Consider the following 18,991-nt stretch of genomic DNA (forward strand, 5'->3'; position numbering starts at 1 on the left):
CAAAGTTCAAAAGTCCAAGATGGACATCTTCAGTCAAAGGTAGATAAGACAAAAAACGGATTACTACTGATCAAAATCAACCCATCACCACTAAATCTTTGAATATTTTCTCAGCAATGTAGATATTGGCTGTTAATCCAATGTAAAGAACACCGATTAAGGGTTAACAAAGCGGTTTGAATAATGGCATTCAGAGGGAGCATTGCCCACAATCAATGTACGCATGCGCTACAATGCGGTAAAAGGAACCCAACAAACAAGCTAGAAAGCGCATGCGATTGAAACCCCTATGACTGGCCACTGAGCAACAGACAATTCTGGAAAAAAGAAACAAAGAAACTGGTCTTTTTTTCAGGAGAAGTAATGTAGACGCATTAAAATCTATATCGTAGTTTCATGATTGATGGAACCTCTTGGAAATGGTCTCGTTTCATCGAATCGAAATCTTTCTTCTGATTTAAAAGGAACTACTCAATAAAGTCTGCCATTACCCTTTGGATAGTACAATCTTCTACTAAAGCAAACACTTTGGAATTACTTGATAACTAAATTCGTTTCTTGGTAATGCTCTTCTGGATTATTATGGATGTCTTTGTAGACCCCACTACTATTTCTTGCCGTGGAAGGAATAAACGGGGAAGTAGTCTACACAAGTGGGATAATGAAAACATAGCTTAATTCACAGTTACTTAAAATATACCACAGTATGAATCTTTCTTGGCTGGTAAAAAAAAAAAAAACGTGTGCCAGGAGACGAATGAGGTAGAAATTGCTAGACTACTTAAAGCCTTAGGGCGTTCCGTGAATTATATATATTTTTGGTATAAAGTTACCCTATTATGCATTTTGTCGGTAGACTACACGACATATTTCATGGTTACTGTTCCAGCAAACTATATTACTTCGCATAGGCTACAGAACATTTTTGATAGAGCACATTATGCCAATCATTTGTAAATCCATGTGTCTATCAAGTAGACTATTCAATCAATAGATTGTATTCGCATTGATATCGACTTATTGTTCTTTGTATAACGCCATTTTGTGATTTTGCAAGCATTAACATTTGTTGTCAGCCATTTTGCCCACTTCAATTCAAGCAGTCTTGCTCTCTAGAACACTCAAGGCGGTTATAAAATGAGACTAGAGGCTACGTAGTAGTTTTAGGCCCCCGCCCCCCCCCCCCCCCCTAAAACGGATGGACTACAAACAATGATGTTCATTACATAGCTAATTTCTGTCAATAATTGCAAGTCTTTATTTTATAAAGATCTGTGTTGCAAAGCTCTTGAAGTAGCTTACATTGTCACACACTCATCAGAGAAGAACAATAAACCAAAGCCTATAGGTGTGCCAGGGAGTACAGACAGCATCAGAACCAATGTGAGGACAGCTTGCAGGGAATTGAGCTGGTAGCTCCAACTCATTTCTTTAATGTTTGTGTGTTTGGCTAGTAGAATTGCTGTATTATTAAGGTTTGCAGATGTACTTTGGTTTTAGGTTTCAACAAATGTATAAAATTGTTTTCATTTATATTCACATATGACAAACGTGTAGCCCACTGTACAGTTAATAGGATATGTGCCTCACTTTGAATAAAAAATAAACTAATAGTAGGCTGAGCTCCGATAGTTATCTCTTGTGGCTTGTGGTCTTTTGGATCCTCCAGTTCTCAGTGTCCGGTCTCGAAAGCTGCTCATCTTCCTACACACACACAGAAAATTAAAAAACAATAGAATTATACCACTTAACCCTCGTGCTGCCTTCGGGTCACATGACCCAAAGGTTCATAACCAACCATCGTTGTGTTTACCCAATTTTACCCAATACAAAAACAAATAAAAATAATTTTCTTTTAACCATTCCAATGTGGGGGGTCTGAGACAGCCCAACAGTTAAAAGAAAATGCTTCACTTTGTTTTTGTATGAGGTAAATTTGTCGCAATACGAAGGTGGGTCACAATGACTGATGGGTCAGAATGACCCGAAGATAACAGCAGGCAGTGATTTGTGACAGAATGGGCCCTTCATGCTCACCTGTGGTGTATCATCAAGGAGATCTGTGGTGGGAATCAGACAGCCTGCTTCGCCCAGGAAGCACATGAATATGTGGAAAACATCTGCCCAGCGCCCGATAGTCAGCATCAGCACCATTAACCCCCCAAGACGCACCCCCACTGTATTGAGAACAGCCTGCCCACTGGACTGGCGGTGCTGTTCCTCTGAGAGAAGCAGGGTTGGCATTAGTTTTGATGGTCCCCTATGAAGTCTTTATCTCTAAATACTAGGCTGTCTAAAAGAGGTACGTGTTAAACATCACAGGATCTACTTCAGTCAAGAACTGCTACCTATATAGGCCTACCTCCAATTTTCTGTCCCCTAACAGCCTGACTTTCCCACAGCACTGCTTTTATCATTTGGGCTAAAGTTTGAAATGTTTTGCGCAGTTATCAGTCTCTCACCTTGCATGTACACTACCAGCAATGTGTAGCAGATGTCCAGAACCTGAGTGCAGAGAGGAAGTGTTCATTGATAACCGATATGGCAGCCACTGCAGCAACTGTGAACGTGATCACAAGGGTCTTGTTTAGAGATGGTAGAACAGAGCTGCCCGATGACAAGAGCGAAATGCACACTCCGCAGTAGCGCTGAGAGCTGTGGAGTCTGTACAGTCTCATGACATGGAGATGCAGGCGCACCGCTTGCTTGGCCATGTAAGAACTCAATGCTGCAGCTCGAAGCAAGCAGAGCCAGCGTTGCGCCGCCCCCTCGTGGAGAAAGTGGAGACTGCAGCTAAGCACACTGCCGAGAGAGAATTGTTTAAACAGCTGTTTATTTATTTGTAAATTGATTTTGATGTATGAGTGTCCATCAGTCTTATGATCTGCCCTACTCCTAAAAACAAATTCATTGCTTCAGAATACTGAATCTTGCATATTAACAGAGAAGGGACTCCTTCTGTCAGTTCATCGGTGTGGCCACCAGATGGCGCCGTACTCCACCACTTCCCCTCTTCTTCTGGGGAGTGAGATGAGTCATCCTGCACCGTGGAAGAAGAAGAACGTTGAGTACTTTGGGTAAACCTGATTCTTATGTAACAGCACATCCTGAGATTACCTGTAGTTCCTCAAGATTGAGAGAGAGAGCGAGTAAGAGTGAAAGAGAAAGAGAGAGAGAGGCAGATGGTCAGAGGAGACAGACTGTACCCATCTGATTTTGTAACAGTTGATTACACAAAGGAAAACAGATGTAAATGATTCTAAATCAACACACACAAACATGTGCGTGTTGATTGTCCCTGTACTTACTGTAAGTCGCTCTGGATAAGAGCGTCTGCTAAATGACTAAATGTAAATGTAATGTGTGTGTTTGGAAGACGAAGCCTGTCTCTTCTAGAGCACATAAGGACTCCTGCCAGCTGTTTGCAACATTGATATTCCTCCTCGTCCAGGACAGTCCTGGTTCACCCTGCAGCATCCCCAGCCTTCAAACACACCCAAGTTAATATCGCTGTCTCTGTTGCTCTCTCTCTCCCCCTTCCTCTCTCCCCCTTCCTCTCTCCCTCCCTCTCTCATGTTGAACAATAACAAACGGCTACTGTGGAGAGAGACCAGCTACAGACCAGTTAGTCCTGTTGCCCAACAGTATATATCACCTAATTTGGCTATTTTAATGTTTCATTTGCTTACCTATAATAAATTAAATGTTTGTCTCCAAATAAAATCAAGTTTACAAACTCTGAATAAAGCTAATGTCATTGTATGTTTTACATTAATTAAATGACTGAAAAGCTAACTTATTTTCAAAAACGTACTTCATAACGTACTAATACCTCAAAAGCAATGTTACATATACTGCATCACACATTCTTACACACACTACACATTCTCTCACTCACACACACACTCAACACTTCACTGGATGAAGAAAAGACATGCAAATTATGGCTAAGCAAAACTGGTCTTAAAGGCCTTTAAACAGAACACTTGAAATAACTTTCAGGAAATACTGTTGATCATTGATCATTTCCATAATGACATTCCCTCTTGTGTAGCTTCCTGATATGATATGTAAAATAACACACTGTACAATATTCTGGGATTTTCACATATTAATCCACCAGCCACACAAAGACTCTCAGATCAAGACACGGCAGAGAGAGAGACAGACAGACAGACAGACAGAGAGGTCACCTTGACTCAGTCAACATGGAGATGTCTGGAGACCGTGTCTACGACAATATTACCTTTAAACCAAGTGCTGAGGAAGAGGGTGTCGACAAACATGTAAATTGTGGCAATCCTGATATCAGAGACACGGCTACGGTGATCCCAAGTACTGGACAAGGAGCAGGTACAGTACACAAACACACACACACACACACCAGACAAGAAGCAGGTAGAGTTAAATACACACACAGTCCAGATCAGGAGCAGGTACTGTACACACACACACACACACACACACACACACCAGACAAGAAGCAGGTACAGTACACACACGCACACACACCAGACAAGAAGTAGGTAATTTACTTTTTAAGTTTCAGAGGCCTCTATGTTGATGTCTAGGTTAGGGTTGATCCACTATAAAAGTGAATAAACAGGTGCCATGTGTAAACAACTCTATTGTTGTAAATTATTGATAATGAACACATCTTTTTATATTTTTAGGGTTTAAACACTATCATTTGAAAATACAATATACTGTCATTAAATGTTAGGCAGCAATTGAACAGAAACTACACTCAAACATAAAACATTTGTGTTTGCATGTGTGTGTGTGTTTGCATGTGTGTGTGTTTGCATGTATGTGTGTTTGCATGTGTATGTGCATATGTGTGCATGTACACTCACACTAACACACACGTCTTGACTGTGTGTGTCCACAGTTTCAGAGAGGAGTCTCTATAAACCTGCAGCAGCGTGTCTAGGGGTGCTGTGTGTTCTCCTGCTGGCTTGGATCACAGCACTGGGAGTCTTCTGTGAGTCTCTCTAACATCATGACACAATCTCTGTTATCAGATGTCATCTCTGGTGTACAATGTCTTTCATATGGTTTTCATATTCAAAAATAATACCTTGGAGACGTTTGTTTATGACGGTAACATGTTGTGTGTAAAGTTAAGAGTCTCTCTCTTGAACAGATGCAAACACTACTGTGGAGAGAGATGACCTTAAGAGGAGGCTAAGTGGTGAGTTTAAGGACTGTTTTAATATGTTGGTGTTGGTTGTATACCTTTTGAAAATATGTCTATAATAAATATGGAGTTTGAACTGAGATATTTTATGTAAAGACTTGAGGAAGTTTGGCATTTGCAATTAATCATCTGTTCAGTGTTGCAGCGAGTAACAATGGATGGAGGAGGTTTGGCTGCAGCTGTTCTGTTACTAGGTCTGAAATAAGCCAATAGGAAACATGTTCTCTGTCGTGTTTTCAGAGGTCACTTGTCCTGATGGCTGGGTGAAGTTTGGTTGTAGATGTTACTATGTCTCTACTGAGAAGAAGAACTGGGCTGCCAGCAGACAGGACTGTAGAGGGAGAGGAGCAGACCTGGTGATCATAAACAGCCTAGAGGAACAGGTGAGTGAGTGAGAGAGAGAGAGAGAGAGAGAGAGAGAGAGAGAGAGAGAGAGAGAGAGAGAGAGAGAGAGAGAGAGAGACAGAGAGAGAGAGAGAGAGAGAGAGAGAGAGAGAGAGAGAGAGAGATCATGTGGTTGACCACATGATCTCTCTGATGAGGGTAGATGCAAATCTGTACTCCCGTCATTGCATTTCCTTGTAATTTGTATTAAATTCTGTATAAAATCTCTCTTGGAAGTCGCTTTGGATAAAAGCATCTGCTAAATGAATAAATGTAAATTAAACAAGAATGTGATGATGAGAGAAAGATGGAAAGTAAGAAAGTCATACCAGAAATGTTTGATCAGGGTTTATCAGGATAATAAAACTGCTCTGAACCCTTCTCCATGACAGTTATTCCTGAATAACCTCACCAAGGGTGCGTGGATTGGTATGACTGACACAGTAACAGAAGGGACCTGGATCTGGGTGGATGGAACACCACTGACTTCACCACTGTAAGAAAACCACTCTTTCTGTAGTCTGTAGACTCATAACAAAACATTTCTTCAATGTTTTAAGATTGTTCCGTTTTTCATAACTGATTTTGCATGGTGTGTTAGAACCAATAGGGTAATAAGAACCAATTGCCTTATAAGTTAGGCAAGATAAGTTAGTGAGGGAGTAAGGTGGCTGAGCGGTGAGGGAATCGGGCTAGTAATCCGAAGGTTGCCAATTCGATTCCCGGTCATGCCAACTGACGTTGTGTCCTTGGGCAAGGCACTTCACCCTACTTGCCTCGGGGGAATGTCCCTGTACTTACTGTAAGTCGCTCTGGATAAGAGCGTCTGCTAAATGACTAAATGTAAATGTAAGTTCACCAATGCCAATCATATCTAGTATTTATATACAGATCTAACTCGACATGTTCAGGAAGACTTCTCATACTGTATGACCTGAAGTGGACCTCAGTGTGTGACTGTCTGGGTGTGTTGTTATTTAACCCTGTAGGTTCTGGCTGCCCGGTATTCCTGACAATTACTGGAGAAAGTTTAGTTCGGACTGTGGTATATTCTCCACATTGCCATGGGCCACTCCTCCCCTGACATGGAACGACATCTCATGTAATTATACCACCTCCTGGGTCTGTGAGAGAGCTGATGGTTAACTAGTAGTTGCAAAAATGATAGTTGCAAACCAAATGTATATAATGATTTGAAAGTTAAATTTCTTTTTCCCAGCAATCATGTTGCCCTACAGTAGTATATATCACCTAATTTGGTTATTTTAATGTTTCATTTGCTTACCTATAATAAATGAAATGCTTGTCTCCAAATAAAATCTATTTAACAAACTCTGAATAAAGCTAATGTCATTGTATGTGTTGTCAGAGCGAGTCGTACAGCGATACTACGTCTAGGAGGGGGGGGGGGGCAGCCATACACACAGAGAGGGAGCTGTTTAAGGGGAGGAGCCATACACACAGAGAGGGAGCTGTTTAGGGGGAGGAGCCATACACACTGAGGGAGGGAGCTGTTTAGGGGGAGGAGCCATACACACTGAGAGGGAGCTGTTTAGGGGGAGGAGCCATACACACTGAGGGAGGGAGCTGTTTAGGGGGAGGAGCCATACACACTGAGGGAGCTGTTTAAGGGGAGGAGCCATACACACAGAGAGGGAGCTGTTTAGGGGGAGGAGCCATACACACTGAGGGGGCTGTTTAAGGGGAGGAGCCATACACACTGAGGGAGGGAGCTGTTTAAGGGGAGGAGCCATACACACTGAGGGAGGGAGCTGTTTAGGGGGAGGAGCCATACACACTGAGGGAGCTGTTTAAGGGGAGGAGCCATACACACTGAGGGAGGGAGCTGTTTAGGGGGAGGAGCCATACACACTGAGGGAGCTGTTTAAGGGGAGGAGCCATACACACTGAGGGAGCTGTTTAAGGGGAGGAGCCATACACACTGAGGGAGCTGTTTAGACAAGGGTCATTAGTAACTGACCTTTCTGACTCCAACAGGTGAATTCTCAACAGATTGCATAGTATTGATATTACACATGCGCCCGAACTCCTGAACTTTGCACTTTACTCCTAGATGTTGTTTTTATCGTATATGTTGTTTAACCTTTTGATGTCTGTTTGCACGAGTTTGTCAAATGTTAAAATGTTGTATTACTGCACATTTGGAGTATGGAGAAACGCAATTTCGATCGTCTGTATAACTACTTGTTGCATGGTCTGATTGACAATAAAGTTCACTTTGACTTTGAATAAGAAAACAAAATTGGTTTGACATCACCTGTGACCCTTACAGTTGCTGACAGATTGTTAACAGTTGTTAGAACAGCAGGAGCATCATATTACAACAAAATTCAGATCTCTGAAGGCTGTTGTGTCTGAACATTTAGTCATTTAGCAGACGCTCTTATCCAGAGCGAACACAGATTTTTTTTTTTTCCATGAATAGCAAAGCCATTTCTTTTGTGCTGTAGAATTATCCTTGTGAGGTTATATAACAATACCTGTACTGGGTAATTAGCTGAATTGTATACACACAGGACATCTAGCTTTTACTTTATCTATTTAAATCTACAATTTTACACGCAAAACGTCTTATTGCTAAACACTGGAAAAGTGTTTGTTGTCCATCTTTAACTCTGTGGGTTAAATAACTATCTGCCTGTATAGTGATTGAAAGGCTTCCATATGCCATTAAACACAAAAGCCATATTTTCCATAAAATATGGGATTCATTCATTACTTTTTTGGAATCAAGACCTAGTAACAATTTCAGCCATTTTGCTCCAACTCAGTTCTTTAATGTTTGGCTAGTAAAATTGCCATATTATTAAGGTTTGCAGATGTACTTTGTTTTCAGGTTTCAACACATGTATTAAATGTTTTTCCTTTATATTCACATACGACAAACGTGTAGCCCACTGTGTACAGTTAATAGGATATGTGCCTCACATTGGATGAAAAATAAACCAATAGGCTGAGCTCATATAGTTATCTCTTGTCGCTTGTGGTCTTTTGAATCCTCCAGTTCTCAGTGTCCGGTCTCGAAAACTGCTCGTCTTCCTACACACACACGCACACGCGCACACACACGCGCACACACACACGCACGCACACACGCACACACGCACACACGCACACACGCACACACGCACACACGCACACACGCACACACGCACACACACACACACACACACACACAAAATGAAAAAACAATAGAATTATACCACTTAATTAGCAGGCAGTGATTTACATGTATGCATTTAGCAGACGCTTTTATCCAAAGCAACTTCCAAGAGAGTTTTACAAAAGTGCATAGGTCACTGATCATTCCGAACGAGATAGCCCCAAACATTGCGGGTAGCCAAACATGAATCATACATTGTGAAAACCAAATAAATCCCAAAGGGAAGAACAATAAGAGCATGTAGTTAGACAAGTTACAATTAAACAGCAAGAACCACAAAAGTGCAAGAGTGTACCTGTGGAATAAAGCAAGCAACAATAATATATTTCACGGTGAGTACAATAATTTTAAGACAGTTTTAAACCAACAAAAGCAACAAGTCTCTCAATAAGAGACATTTTGATCCTGGAGGAAACTAACTGATTTGTGACAGAATGGGCCTTTCATGCTCACCTGTGGTGTATCATCAAGGAGATCTGTGGTGGGAATCAGACAGCCTGCTTCGCCCAGGAAGCACATGAATATGTGGAAAACATCCGCCCAGCGCCCGATAGTCAGCATCAGCACCATTAACCCCCCAAGACGCACCCCCACTGTATTGAGAACAGCCTGCCCACTGGACTGGCGGTGCTGTTCCTCTGAGAGAAGCAGGGTTGGCATTAGTTTTGATGGTCCCCTATGAAGTCTTTATCTCTAAATACTAGGCTGTCTAAAAGAGGTACGTGTTAAACATCACAGGAACTACTTCAGTCAAGAACTGCTACCTAAATATGTCTACCTCCAATTTTCTGTCCTTTAAGCCTGACTTCAAGCCTACACAGCACTGATTTTATCATTTGGGCTACAGTTTGATTTTTATTTTTTGTGCAGTTATCAGTCTCTCACCTTGCATGTACACTACCAGCAGTGTGTAGCAGATAGTCAGTGGTGTCCAGAACCTGAGTGCTTCTGTAGCAGAGAGGAAGTGTTTATTGATAACCGATATGGCAGCCACTGCAGCAACTGTGAACGTGATCACAAGGGCCTTGTTTAGAGATGGTAGAACAGAGCTGCCCGATGACAAGAGCGAAATGCACACTCCGCAGTAGCGCTGAGAGCTGTGGAGTCTGTACAGTCTCCTGACATGGAGATGCAGGCGCACCGCTTGCTTGGCCATGTAAGAGCTCAATGCTGCAGCCAGAAGCAAGCAGAGCCAGCGTTGTGCCGCCCCCTCGTGGAGAAAGTGGAGACTGCAGCTGAGCGCACAGCCAAGAGAGAATTGGCACTGAACGAGCTGCTTCTGCAGAAACGTACTTGACTCCTGCAGCGGGAAATTAAAAGTTTGTTGAAAGATGACTGACATTTTAAAACGTGATATTCCAATTATAAACATACAACGTACTCACAAACCCAGCAGTGAACCATGCAGAGACTGCTCTGAGGGTAAATTCCAAAACCACAAGGGAGGTTACTCGAGAGCCCACAACAGAGATTATTCCTGTCAGGAACCAAAACTGAAGTGTTCCACCTATCCCACATGTAACATTGCCTTGATGGCACGATTTCTTCTGGCTTGATGTGTCTTTACTGCTGTCCTCGTTCCTAAGGAAAGCGTGAAAGACGAGTGCTTGATTATTTTATACGAGGCCATTGCCATGCAAAGCTAATAGGCCTAATTATATCGTTGATAATAAAGTATGCTGATAATGACGTGGCTGTCATCAAGCACATGAATGTAAAACGCGTCTGGTACACTTGGCAGGGGATTTTAGTAGGGCATGTATCCCATCATTGTTTATACCTAACCAGGGTAACATAATACAGACCAACTTTATAGGCTAAATTGAAAGTGTCTCAGTATTTGTGTGAACATTAGTAACTGACCTTTCTGACTCCAAGAACAAGTGAACTCTCAACAGGTTGCATAGTATTGATATTCCACATGCGCCCACAACTCCTGAATAAGAAAACAAAATTGGATTGACATCACCTGTGACACACGGCGCTTACAGTTGCTGACAGTTTGTTAACAATTGTTAGCACACCTGGAGCATCGTATTACAACAAAATCTCACCTTGCAGTAAACTCTCCAGAGGATTTGCGTCCAGCGTAAGCCATTCCGGTAAATTCGGGAGAAACGATGTTATAAATGAAAACATTGTTACTGCCTGTCCAAGTTTCAAAGAAATGGTTGACCATTTGACGTAGGCTATTATTGGATGTGCGTGAGTTTCGTTTTAAATTCGACACAAAACGAACGATTTAAACTATAGGCTAATCAAAACTACAAGTAGCTAACAACAGGCTGGCTTGTCGGGAACACCTGGTTTACTTTCTTGAATCCTTTAATGATAGAACTTTGGGTTTGCTTGTGTCCATATACTTCATTAAATCAGCGTTCAATCCTTGATCTGTGCTCTGTTTCAAAGGTCATTTGACAGCGTCAACCCAGTGAGGCCATGGTCATGCCGACTCTATAAACTGCTAAATTTCACATAGCCTACCTGTGCTGGAGTACATTTAGTCATTTTTAGCAGACGCTCTTAGTAATACAAAGCATCCACGCATACATTTTACATTACATAAAATTCACATATTTTTTTTTATTACGTCAACATGTAGCCTAAATTAGTATCATTATTGAAATAGTTAATCCATAAGTATTTCCTTGTACCATTTTCAAGTATAGAAATCAATAAATAGAAAAATGTTAATATTATAGACATTCATTTCCATTAAACTGTCTTGACATGAAACATTTTTTGATAAAATGCAGCAAGTGGGTAGAATACATAGAGCTGTGACTGACTATTCTTTAGTGTCAAAATGGTGCTCTCGTAAGTGCAATGTAGATAGCCTACTTTATATTAATAGAATTATAGTTTTAGTTTTCACTTAAAGAAAATACTTGACAATGCCCTCTTCACACAGATTATCACATTTAGTTGCTCATTGAGTATGCTTGTGCAATTTGTGAGGTAGACCGTATAACTGATTCATCATGATTGTTGAGGATTTCATAATAAAGTATGCACATCTAAAATGTTCTTAAACTGAGAAACAAAATGGAATGTCAACATCAGCCATCATTGTGTTGTAATGTTCTTCAAACACTTTGTTTTCCTGTGAACTAAAATGGTTCTTCCAGTCTCCGACTTCTCCTGTGAACACACAACAGCGCACAGAATGAAATGTGGTCAATTAAATATGTGTAACCCTTGAGCTTCACAATCCCACAAAAACAACACACTCACCTTTCCTTAAGAACTCTGATGCCTGACGATCGAAGATGGTCTCTGGTATTGTAGAGTAGTTGGCCATGGGGTTTTCTCGCATGGCTGCAAAGGTCGTCATTTGCATGATGTTGTCAATCAGCTGATCTGATGTGTTCTGTCCCAGGAATTCAGATATGCGACGTATCTCCTTAGCAGGGTCCTAATTAGCAAACAGAAGAGAGCAGAACTATTTAAATCGCTGACTATTTAGTTGTTTACATGGTCATGTTCTTCTTTAAAGAGAGGTTTGTTTTGAATTCTCCATAAAAATTCTAATAAATACTACTTTACCTTCTTCATGTCCTCAAAGAAAAGGTAGAGGATTGGCTTGTTTTCTCTTTCCCTCCAGTAGCCTTTCACATGCTCGTACCAGGAGCCCCACCCTACTGCACCAAAATAACATAATTTATAAACATCTGAAGAAATAAATATAACAAAGAGACATAACCAGTTATGCCACTGTCAAGTTATCAAGTGTTTGGAAAACTCACACTGTCCTTTCATGAACTTGTGCAGATACTGTGGCCATGGCCCGGGCTCTGGCTGAACTAGATTCATCCGATCAAAATGAAAATATGACACCACGTTGTCCTTAGCATTGCGTGCCACGTAGATGATCTTAACAGATACATAAACATGTTGTTTAAGTTGATGTATATGCTGTTGTCTGCATCGTTATGTCATTCCTGAAGGAGTACTGCGTATGTCGAATATATCGTCTCTCACCTTGCATCCTGCGTCCCAGAATGTTTTAGGAACAAGCTGGATGGGAAGATGAGTCTTGATAACACGAGGTGGCCCCATCTTCTCTAACTGTGTAATCCCTACAGGTGAGAAATAAGATCATGCATGATTGGACTATGAGGGAGGGGCGGGAGAGCCCTTTTTATCAAACCATGTTTATTTTCTAGCATCATAACCATGCTACACCTAAGCTAACGTAGGCATTGCAGATATAACACACCACTGACCAGACAGAGTTGGATTTGGGGCAGTCATCTCTAGAAAAGGCATTCGAACATGTGTCGGTGCACGTCTGGCCTGGTCTGCATCCCCATGATTGAGGATCAGATCCACAATCTCCTGGGTCCATGTGGTTCCTGGTGTAAAGTTGATCACACAAACTGTAACTTATACTCATGGCATATGTTTCATCTCCTTTTAGTTTGTTACATTTCCTTACCCGCTTTTGGATATGTGGCAATTAGCAAGTCCTCTGGGAATGCTTTGAATTTCTCAACTCTGTCCCAGTTTGTCACGATTGGCTCTAACAATGGTATTCCTTGAATCTCTTTCAGAGAGGAACGGGTCCTTAACTCCGGCTGAGCAGTGGCAAAACAGATTTTAGTCAATTATTTTAATTCTGTTAACAATAATTTTGGTCAATTAGCTTAAATCTCGTCCCAAGTAAGGTATGATGATTGACTGTGATTTGTATGAATAAGATTGGTTGAGAAAATTACTGGTAGCTAGGACAACAAGTTTATAAACAGAGGTTACCCATTTAAGGTTATCATATTGAATAGTGTCTTATTCGCTAATTTACGCCTCCCACATGACCACCATGTGGACTTGATCAGACATGTCCTCTTGGTAGTATCACATAGTAGGCTACTTGTCTGCTTACCTTTGTTTGATCATTGTTTGCCATTTGATCTATTTTGTGGGTCGTTGCCAATTGCCGTATTTTTTGCTATAAAGCAGACGTATGCGGGTTTCGTGTTTAGATAGACGTTTGTTTCCGTTTCCGCTGTTTTTGCTTCATGAGACATTACAAACTTACTCACACATACGTTGTCTCACATGACACCTTATCGAGTTTATGGCCGAGTAGTTGCCAAAACTTTCCACTTAGTAAAACATGGGTTTCAGACATTTTATATTAGTTTGAGTTGCAACTTTGCTGGAAAGTTCAGTCATGTGAAACTCCGTATTATTGACCAAGTCAAACTACTTCACTCTAGCTAGACTAGCTCTAATAATAATGTTGATCGGTTAACCTGTAGTTTGTGTAGACATGAGCATGTATGGCCATTTAATTGTCATTGTATGTGTTATTTAATTAACCAGTAGCCACATAAATAAGATAATAAAGAGTTGGAGCTATTTATAGTTAAGGATAAGCTAGCCAACGCTCGTCTACTTACATTGCCGTCTCATAATGATGTCAGTGAAGCAAGGGGCGGATTTGCACGGAGCCCACGAGAGCAAACTCACTAGCAGCGTGTCTGAAAGAATGAAACATGGATGATGAGGTTGCCGAAAGTTGGGAGGAAGCCGCAGACAGTGGGGTAAGAATTAAGCTGTGTACAGGGGAATAGTATAGTCTAGTTTTCCAAACTTAAAAAAAACAAACGTTTGGACAGCTTTGACCAACGTCACCACATTTAGTCGTCTCATGCCATGGTTGAAATCATTGTAGCCAGTTAGCGGTCGGTTCAGACTATTTCCTGAAAAGGAAACGTTTCAATGTAAATTTCACTTTCGTCCCATCGGTCTTTTTTTAATCAGAATTGTTAAATTGGAAAGTCTCTCAAGTACCATGTATCTTGGAAACAAGTCACTGAGATGTTTTACCGTACAAATGTCAGTTCACATGATGTGAATAGTGGCTAGCTAGTAGATATCTTGCTAGCTAAAAAACGTTACTTGATCGTCTCGTGGGACTAGCTGTAGACTAGTTCTATTTCAGGATGTAGACTGGGCCTACTAGGTAGCTAACTTGTACTTATGTAGCAGACACATTTCAGTAGCTTACATAGACTAGCTAGCTAACGAGGTTGGTGAGCGGGGCCAGAAATGGAAGGCAAGTGAGACGATGTTATTTTTAGACATAGCTAGAGGTGCGTATTAGCGTCTAAATTCACTTGTATTGGCGGTTTGCTCAAATGTACAGCAGGCTAACTAGCTAGCTTTCGGTTCACGCTAAGATCCAAGTTTTAGCGCTAGCTTTGCTATCGAGCAGTAGTAGTTAATCCTGTATGTGAAACACCTTGTAATCGATGGCCAGTTCGGTAGCATAGCTCGTTTGTCTGGCGTGGGGGACTCTGATCTGGCAACAGGCAGGTAGAGCTAGCTTATCTACTGTATCTAGCCAACTACCTAACCAGCCAACTTGGTATGAAAGCGTCAGACAGAGCTATGAAGTTAGCTAGCGAGCAACACACGAGCAATTTAACAGTACTGTAGTCCAGATCAACTTGAACTAAAGAGAACGAGTTGACATTCAACTACGCAGTATGGTACGCTTTAGCTTGCCAATAAGGTTGTATTAGCTCTCCAAAAAGATGAATACAGCGAATATTTTTCAGCAACATCGAGTTTTTCTACAGATGGCCAAGGGTTCTACATGTGATTTGGGAATAATCTCTCTGTATCATTCTTTTAGCTAACGTCGATAAGCCATCATACATTTGGATAGATGATCTATTGTTTATGTCCCCAGTTATTCAGTGGTGCAAGTGTCCCCCATCCCAACGTTGAGCTCTGCCACGGCTTGGCACTATCATCCTGATGTATAAATAACTTGAAATTGAATCCAACTCACCATAGTTCCCAGTCTTTTACACCTGACCACCAGCCCATCTCTAACAGATTACATTTGTTCTGATCAGACATTCATAATTCTTTTTTGTATGAAACGCAGGAAATGGAAAGAAGATTAGAAGAAAAGCTTAGGATCAGCCAGAAAGAAAGGTAAGCAGTGAAAAAAGTTGAAACTATTAATCAGAGAGAACTCTTAACCGACCAACAGACATATACAACCCCTTAGTAAACTTTTACAACATTGTGTCCGAAGTTCCATTTGTCTCAAACACTCTCTGACCCCCTCCGCATCACAGGGTGTCCAGCAGCAACACTTCACATTCGCCGTTGAAGACAGCCATTGTGATCCAGGACGACTCCCTCCCCGCGGCCCCCCCGCCCCAGATCCGCATCCTGAAGAGGCCCTCCAGTAACGGGTCGTTAGGGTCCCCCTCATCCCAGAACAGGCCCACGCCGCAGGTGAAGTCCTTGGCTCAGCGTGAGGCAGAGTACGCAGAGGCCAGAAAGAGAATATTGGGGAGTGCCTCTCCCGAAGAGTCGCCTCAAGAGAAGCCTAACACAGAAAGGTAAATCGGTCTGTTTCACCAGATGTCGTTGGGAGTCAGGTGGCTGAGCGGTTAGGGAGTCGGACTAGTAATCCGAAGGTCGCCAGTTCGATTCCCGGTCATGCCAACTGACGTTGTGTCCTTGGGCAAGGCACTTCACCCTACTTGCCTCGGGGGAATGTCCCTGTACTTACTGTAAGTCGCTCTGGATAAGAGCGTCTGCTAAATGACTAAATGGTAAATGTAAATGTCGTCAGCAGAGCTAGGGCTGTAAATCTTGACGTGTAATCCACAGTTAGTGCTGTTACGATGCAGAGAACAAGCACGTTTGTGTGTGTTAAAACCATTTGTCTGTGAAGGAAAATTTAATGATTGGAGAATGGAAAGCATGTCAGTTCACACATACGTGTTGTTTTTCTACCACAGCTGCAGACAAGGGCGCACAAACTCTGCTCATCCTTTAGAGGAGTCACGATCAAACAATCAGGCAGTCCGCCAACCAGCAGGGCCTGATGGCACACAAGGTTTCCGCCAGCACAGATAAGAGGGCGTGAGGCCATATAGCCATGGGAGAGCGAGAGGGCTGGACAGGAATATCAAATGACCCCTAGGAAAGGGGCATTTATATAAAGAAAAAGGACTTCCTTCAGTGAGTACAAATGCATATCCCCTTACTCCCAAATCCCACTTTTTAATGTGGGTGGGATGGGAGGTGGCGTCAAATGCATGGAGGTACTTTGTGTACATTTACAAAACGCATTCTCTCTCCGCCCCGCCCACCCCTGACACTGTGATAAAGGACATTTTTCTGGAAATCGGCTCACTGTGATGATCCCTTTAAGAAACCCCACCGATATCCACACCTTAACCCCAGGTAGTTCTCTACTTCTCTTTTCTCATCTGGCAACCACATTGCTGCGGAAAACCCAAGGGAATGACGGGTGTTTTTGTCATGGATACCTTCGCAAAAAGACTACCTGTGGCAGAGAAGGAAGAGAAACAGAAGAGAGGAGTAGTGATTGGTCCTCAGCAAAGGGATGAATGGATGGATGGCAAATGGCATCGTCTTGTCCTAGCAATAATACAGAAATATCACTAAATCCCCTCGCTATACAGCCTGGTCAATTTTTTTTATTTGTCAAATGTTGTCCCACTTAGTTTTTTTCTTTTGATTTACATTATTGGAAATATTATCTACTTTGCCATTTGTTTTTAAATTGAGGGTGGTGTGTGTTTTTTGGAAGTTTAGTTTTCTGATCAGTTCTGTTTACGATTTGTCTTTCTTTTTTTAATTTAGCTTTTCTGGCGTCTTCCTTGGACTGTCCTGAGTTCTATCTAAAAGAGAAAAAGAATAAAAAAAGTGAACAAAATTATGAATTGACACGAGATTGCGGATTTCAATCCATTTTAAGCAGTTTTCTGCCTTTTTGTATGATATAGGTAGTAATGTCGGAGCAGTATTTTAATCCAAATAAACTACAACCCTTCAACTTTTAAATCATGCTGTAAATATTGGTTGATTTGAACGTGATCTTTTCAGATTGTACTGGCAGGAAATGGCAGGTTAGGCCAAATAGGGAATGAGTTAACTGCTGTACCTTTTCGGATGCTTGTAAACCATCATTCACTGTCAGCTGTGTTAATTTCTTAATGTTCTTCACTGAAGTAGGAACTCAGGTGCTTGTGGAAGAGACCGAATGAGGTGTTCTATGATTGTAAAGTCGTAGGGATTGATTAAGTGTGTAGAGCCCATTGGCGCATGCCAACTACTGCACAAACTACAATCGAGTGAGTTTGTGTTTGTAAAAAGTCAAGGTTTACCAAAATTCCTCCCTGTGAAAAGTAGAGATTTAATTTACAAATGATTTGGAATTGGTATTTCACTGGAAGTAATAGCATTTTGTACCTTTTTAAATCAAACCATGTTTCCCGTAAACATGCTCTGACTCTGGAGGGTATTGGGCAAGGGAAGACATCCCCATGTCAGTATCTGAAACAGATACTGTAATGCTGTTCAATGTGTGAACGTGTGTGTGGGGGGGGGGGTCACATGCCCCTTGAGTTTGTACACAGATGTTCCAAGAATGCATGATGATTGGTATGAAAGAAAGCAATGGATGCCAGTCCAAGTCTATCAGGTGGTTAGATTCTCTGCTTGTAATCTCACCACTATACCCATGGTATACTATTGTGAAGAGGTTGGAACACCACTCCCTTGGGTCTTGTTTAGTCTGAAGTCTCTGGGTCATTCAGCTGGGATATTACTTGACACTCAAAATACTAAAGCAATGTGTTTAACACGGTCCAGAATAGGTTTCTTAATCTGACCTAGGGTAATGTTAATCAAGCATCTATTTTTCATTTGGAGTGTTCAATAACATTTTACCCTGAATATTCATAGTTTTTCTCAGTGTGATGTCACAATAAGCCTCGATGTGGTCATGGGTTAGCCATAACTGACCTGTTAAGGCATGCACAGTGTATCAAAATGCTTTGAAATAGAAACTGAAAGTCTTGTTTTAAATTGGCTCAATTCAGGTAGTGCCTCCTTTTTCGTGCCTATGGATGACCTGTTTTCTATGAGTGAAAAAACTATGAATACTTCATGGGGAGCCCTCAAATACTGTAAAGAGACTTCTTGTAGTCCTCTCAGTAATGAAAAACACAGCCAGCTGGGAGGCAGGGAAAAGATCTACAGGGTTTGATGTGCCCTGAGCGAGAACCTAAAACTGCCTGTAAATACTGATTTAATAAAATGATTTGTAAAACACATTTTTTGCCTCTACTGAATAGGTAACTGTTGAAGCTATTCAACTCTGGTACTCACAATTAGAAGTTTCTGTAGAAACATTTGTTCCAGAATATTGACTTGCCCTT

At 41.5% G+C, this 18,991-nt stretch overlaps 5 protein-coding genes across 6 annotated transcripts; 2 read left to right on the top strand and 3 right to left on the bottom strand.

Moving 5' to 3' along the window:
* Window positions 1-1,483: 1,483 nt before the first annotated feature.
* LOC136945720 (transmembrane protein 82-like) lies at window positions 1,484-3,014 on the bottom strand. Its single transcript, XM_067239711.1, has 4 exons — window positions 2,894-3,014; window positions 2,463-2,505; window positions 2,038-2,222; window positions 1,484-1,704 (listed from the first exon to the last, which is right to left on the bottom strand). Exons 1-4 carry the CDS (start codon window positions 2,909-2,911, stop codon window positions 1,633-1,635), a joined length of 318 nt encoding a protein of 105 aa, XP_067095812.1. The 5' UTR covers window positions 2,912-3,014; the 3' UTR covers window positions 1,484-1,632.
* Window positions 3,015-4,208: 1,194 nt separating this feature from the next.
* LOC136945365 (C-type lectin domain family 4 member E-like) lies at window positions 4,209-6,885 on the top strand. The gene is made up of 6 exons (XM_067239135.1): window positions 4,209-4,353; window positions 4,892-4,984; window positions 5,147-5,194; window positions 5,441-5,583; window positions 5,977-6,080; window positions 6,574-6,885. Exons 1-6 carry the CDS (start codon window positions 4,209-4,211, stop codon window positions 6,728-6,730), a joined length of 690 nt encoding a protein of 229 aa, XP_067095236.1. The 3' UTR covers window positions 6,731-6,885.
* Window positions 6,886-8,370: 1,485 nt separating this feature from the next.
* Window positions 8,371-11,140, bottom strand: LOC136946257 (transmembrane protein 82-like). The gene is made up of 6 exons (XM_067240544.1): window positions 10,823-11,140; window positions 10,632-10,704; window positions 10,154-10,349; window positions 9,654-10,068; window positions 9,222-9,406; window positions 8,371-8,644 (listed from the first exon to the last, which is right to left on the bottom strand). The coding sequence occupies exons 1-6, from the start codon at window positions 10,905-10,907 to the stop codon at window positions 8,573-8,575; spliced, it is 1,026 nt and encodes a 341-aa protein (XP_067096645.1). The 5' UTR covers window positions 10,908-11,140; the 3' UTR covers window positions 8,371-8,572.
* Window positions 11,141-11,339: 199 nt separating this feature from the next.
* On the bottom strand, window positions 11,340-13,958 carry sult1st5 (sulfotransferase family 1, cytosolic sulfotransferase 5). 2 transcript variants are annotated; one of them, XM_067240068.1, is made up of 8 exons: window positions 13,651-13,958; window positions 13,207-13,345; window positions 12,995-13,123; window positions 12,750-12,847; window positions 12,515-12,641; window positions 12,315-12,409; window positions 12,003-12,183; window positions 11,340-11,909 (listed from the first exon to the last, which is right to left on the bottom strand). In XM_067240068.1, the coding sequence occupies exons 1-8, from the start codon at window positions 13,672-13,674 to the stop codon at window positions 11,797-11,799; spliced, it is 906 nt and encodes a 301-aa protein (XP_067096169.1). In that variant the 5' UTR covers window positions 13,675-13,958; the 3' UTR covers window positions 11,340-11,796. The 2 variants fall into 2 exon arrangements, with proteins under 2 accessions (XP_067096169.1, XP_067096171.1); XM_067240070.1 differs by having other exon boundaries at window positions 11,376-11,909; window positions 12,315-12,406.
* A 198-nt stretch (window positions 13,959-14,156) lies between these two features.
* On the top strand, window positions 14,157-18,886 carry szrd1 (SUZ RNA binding domain containing 1). Its single transcript, XM_067240071.1, has 4 exons — window positions 14,157-14,314; window positions 15,670-15,719; window positions 15,866-16,135; window positions 16,541-18,886. The coding sequence occupies exons 1-4, from the start codon at window positions 14,267-14,269 to the stop codon at window positions 16,656-16,658; spliced, it is 486 nt and encodes a 161-aa protein (XP_067096172.1). The 5' UTR covers window positions 14,157-14,266; the 3' UTR covers window positions 16,659-18,886.
* Window positions 18,887-18,991: the final 105 nt, after the last annotated feature.

The sequence above is a fragment of the Osmerus mordax genome, chromosome 7 (assembly GCF_038355195.1).
Source record: "Osmerus mordax isolate fOsmMor3 chromosome 7, fOsmMor3.pri, whole genome shotgun sequence".
NCBI classification, from domain to species: domain Eukaryota; kingdom Metazoa; phylum Chordata; class Actinopteri; order Osmeriformes; family Osmeridae; genus Osmerus; species Osmerus mordax.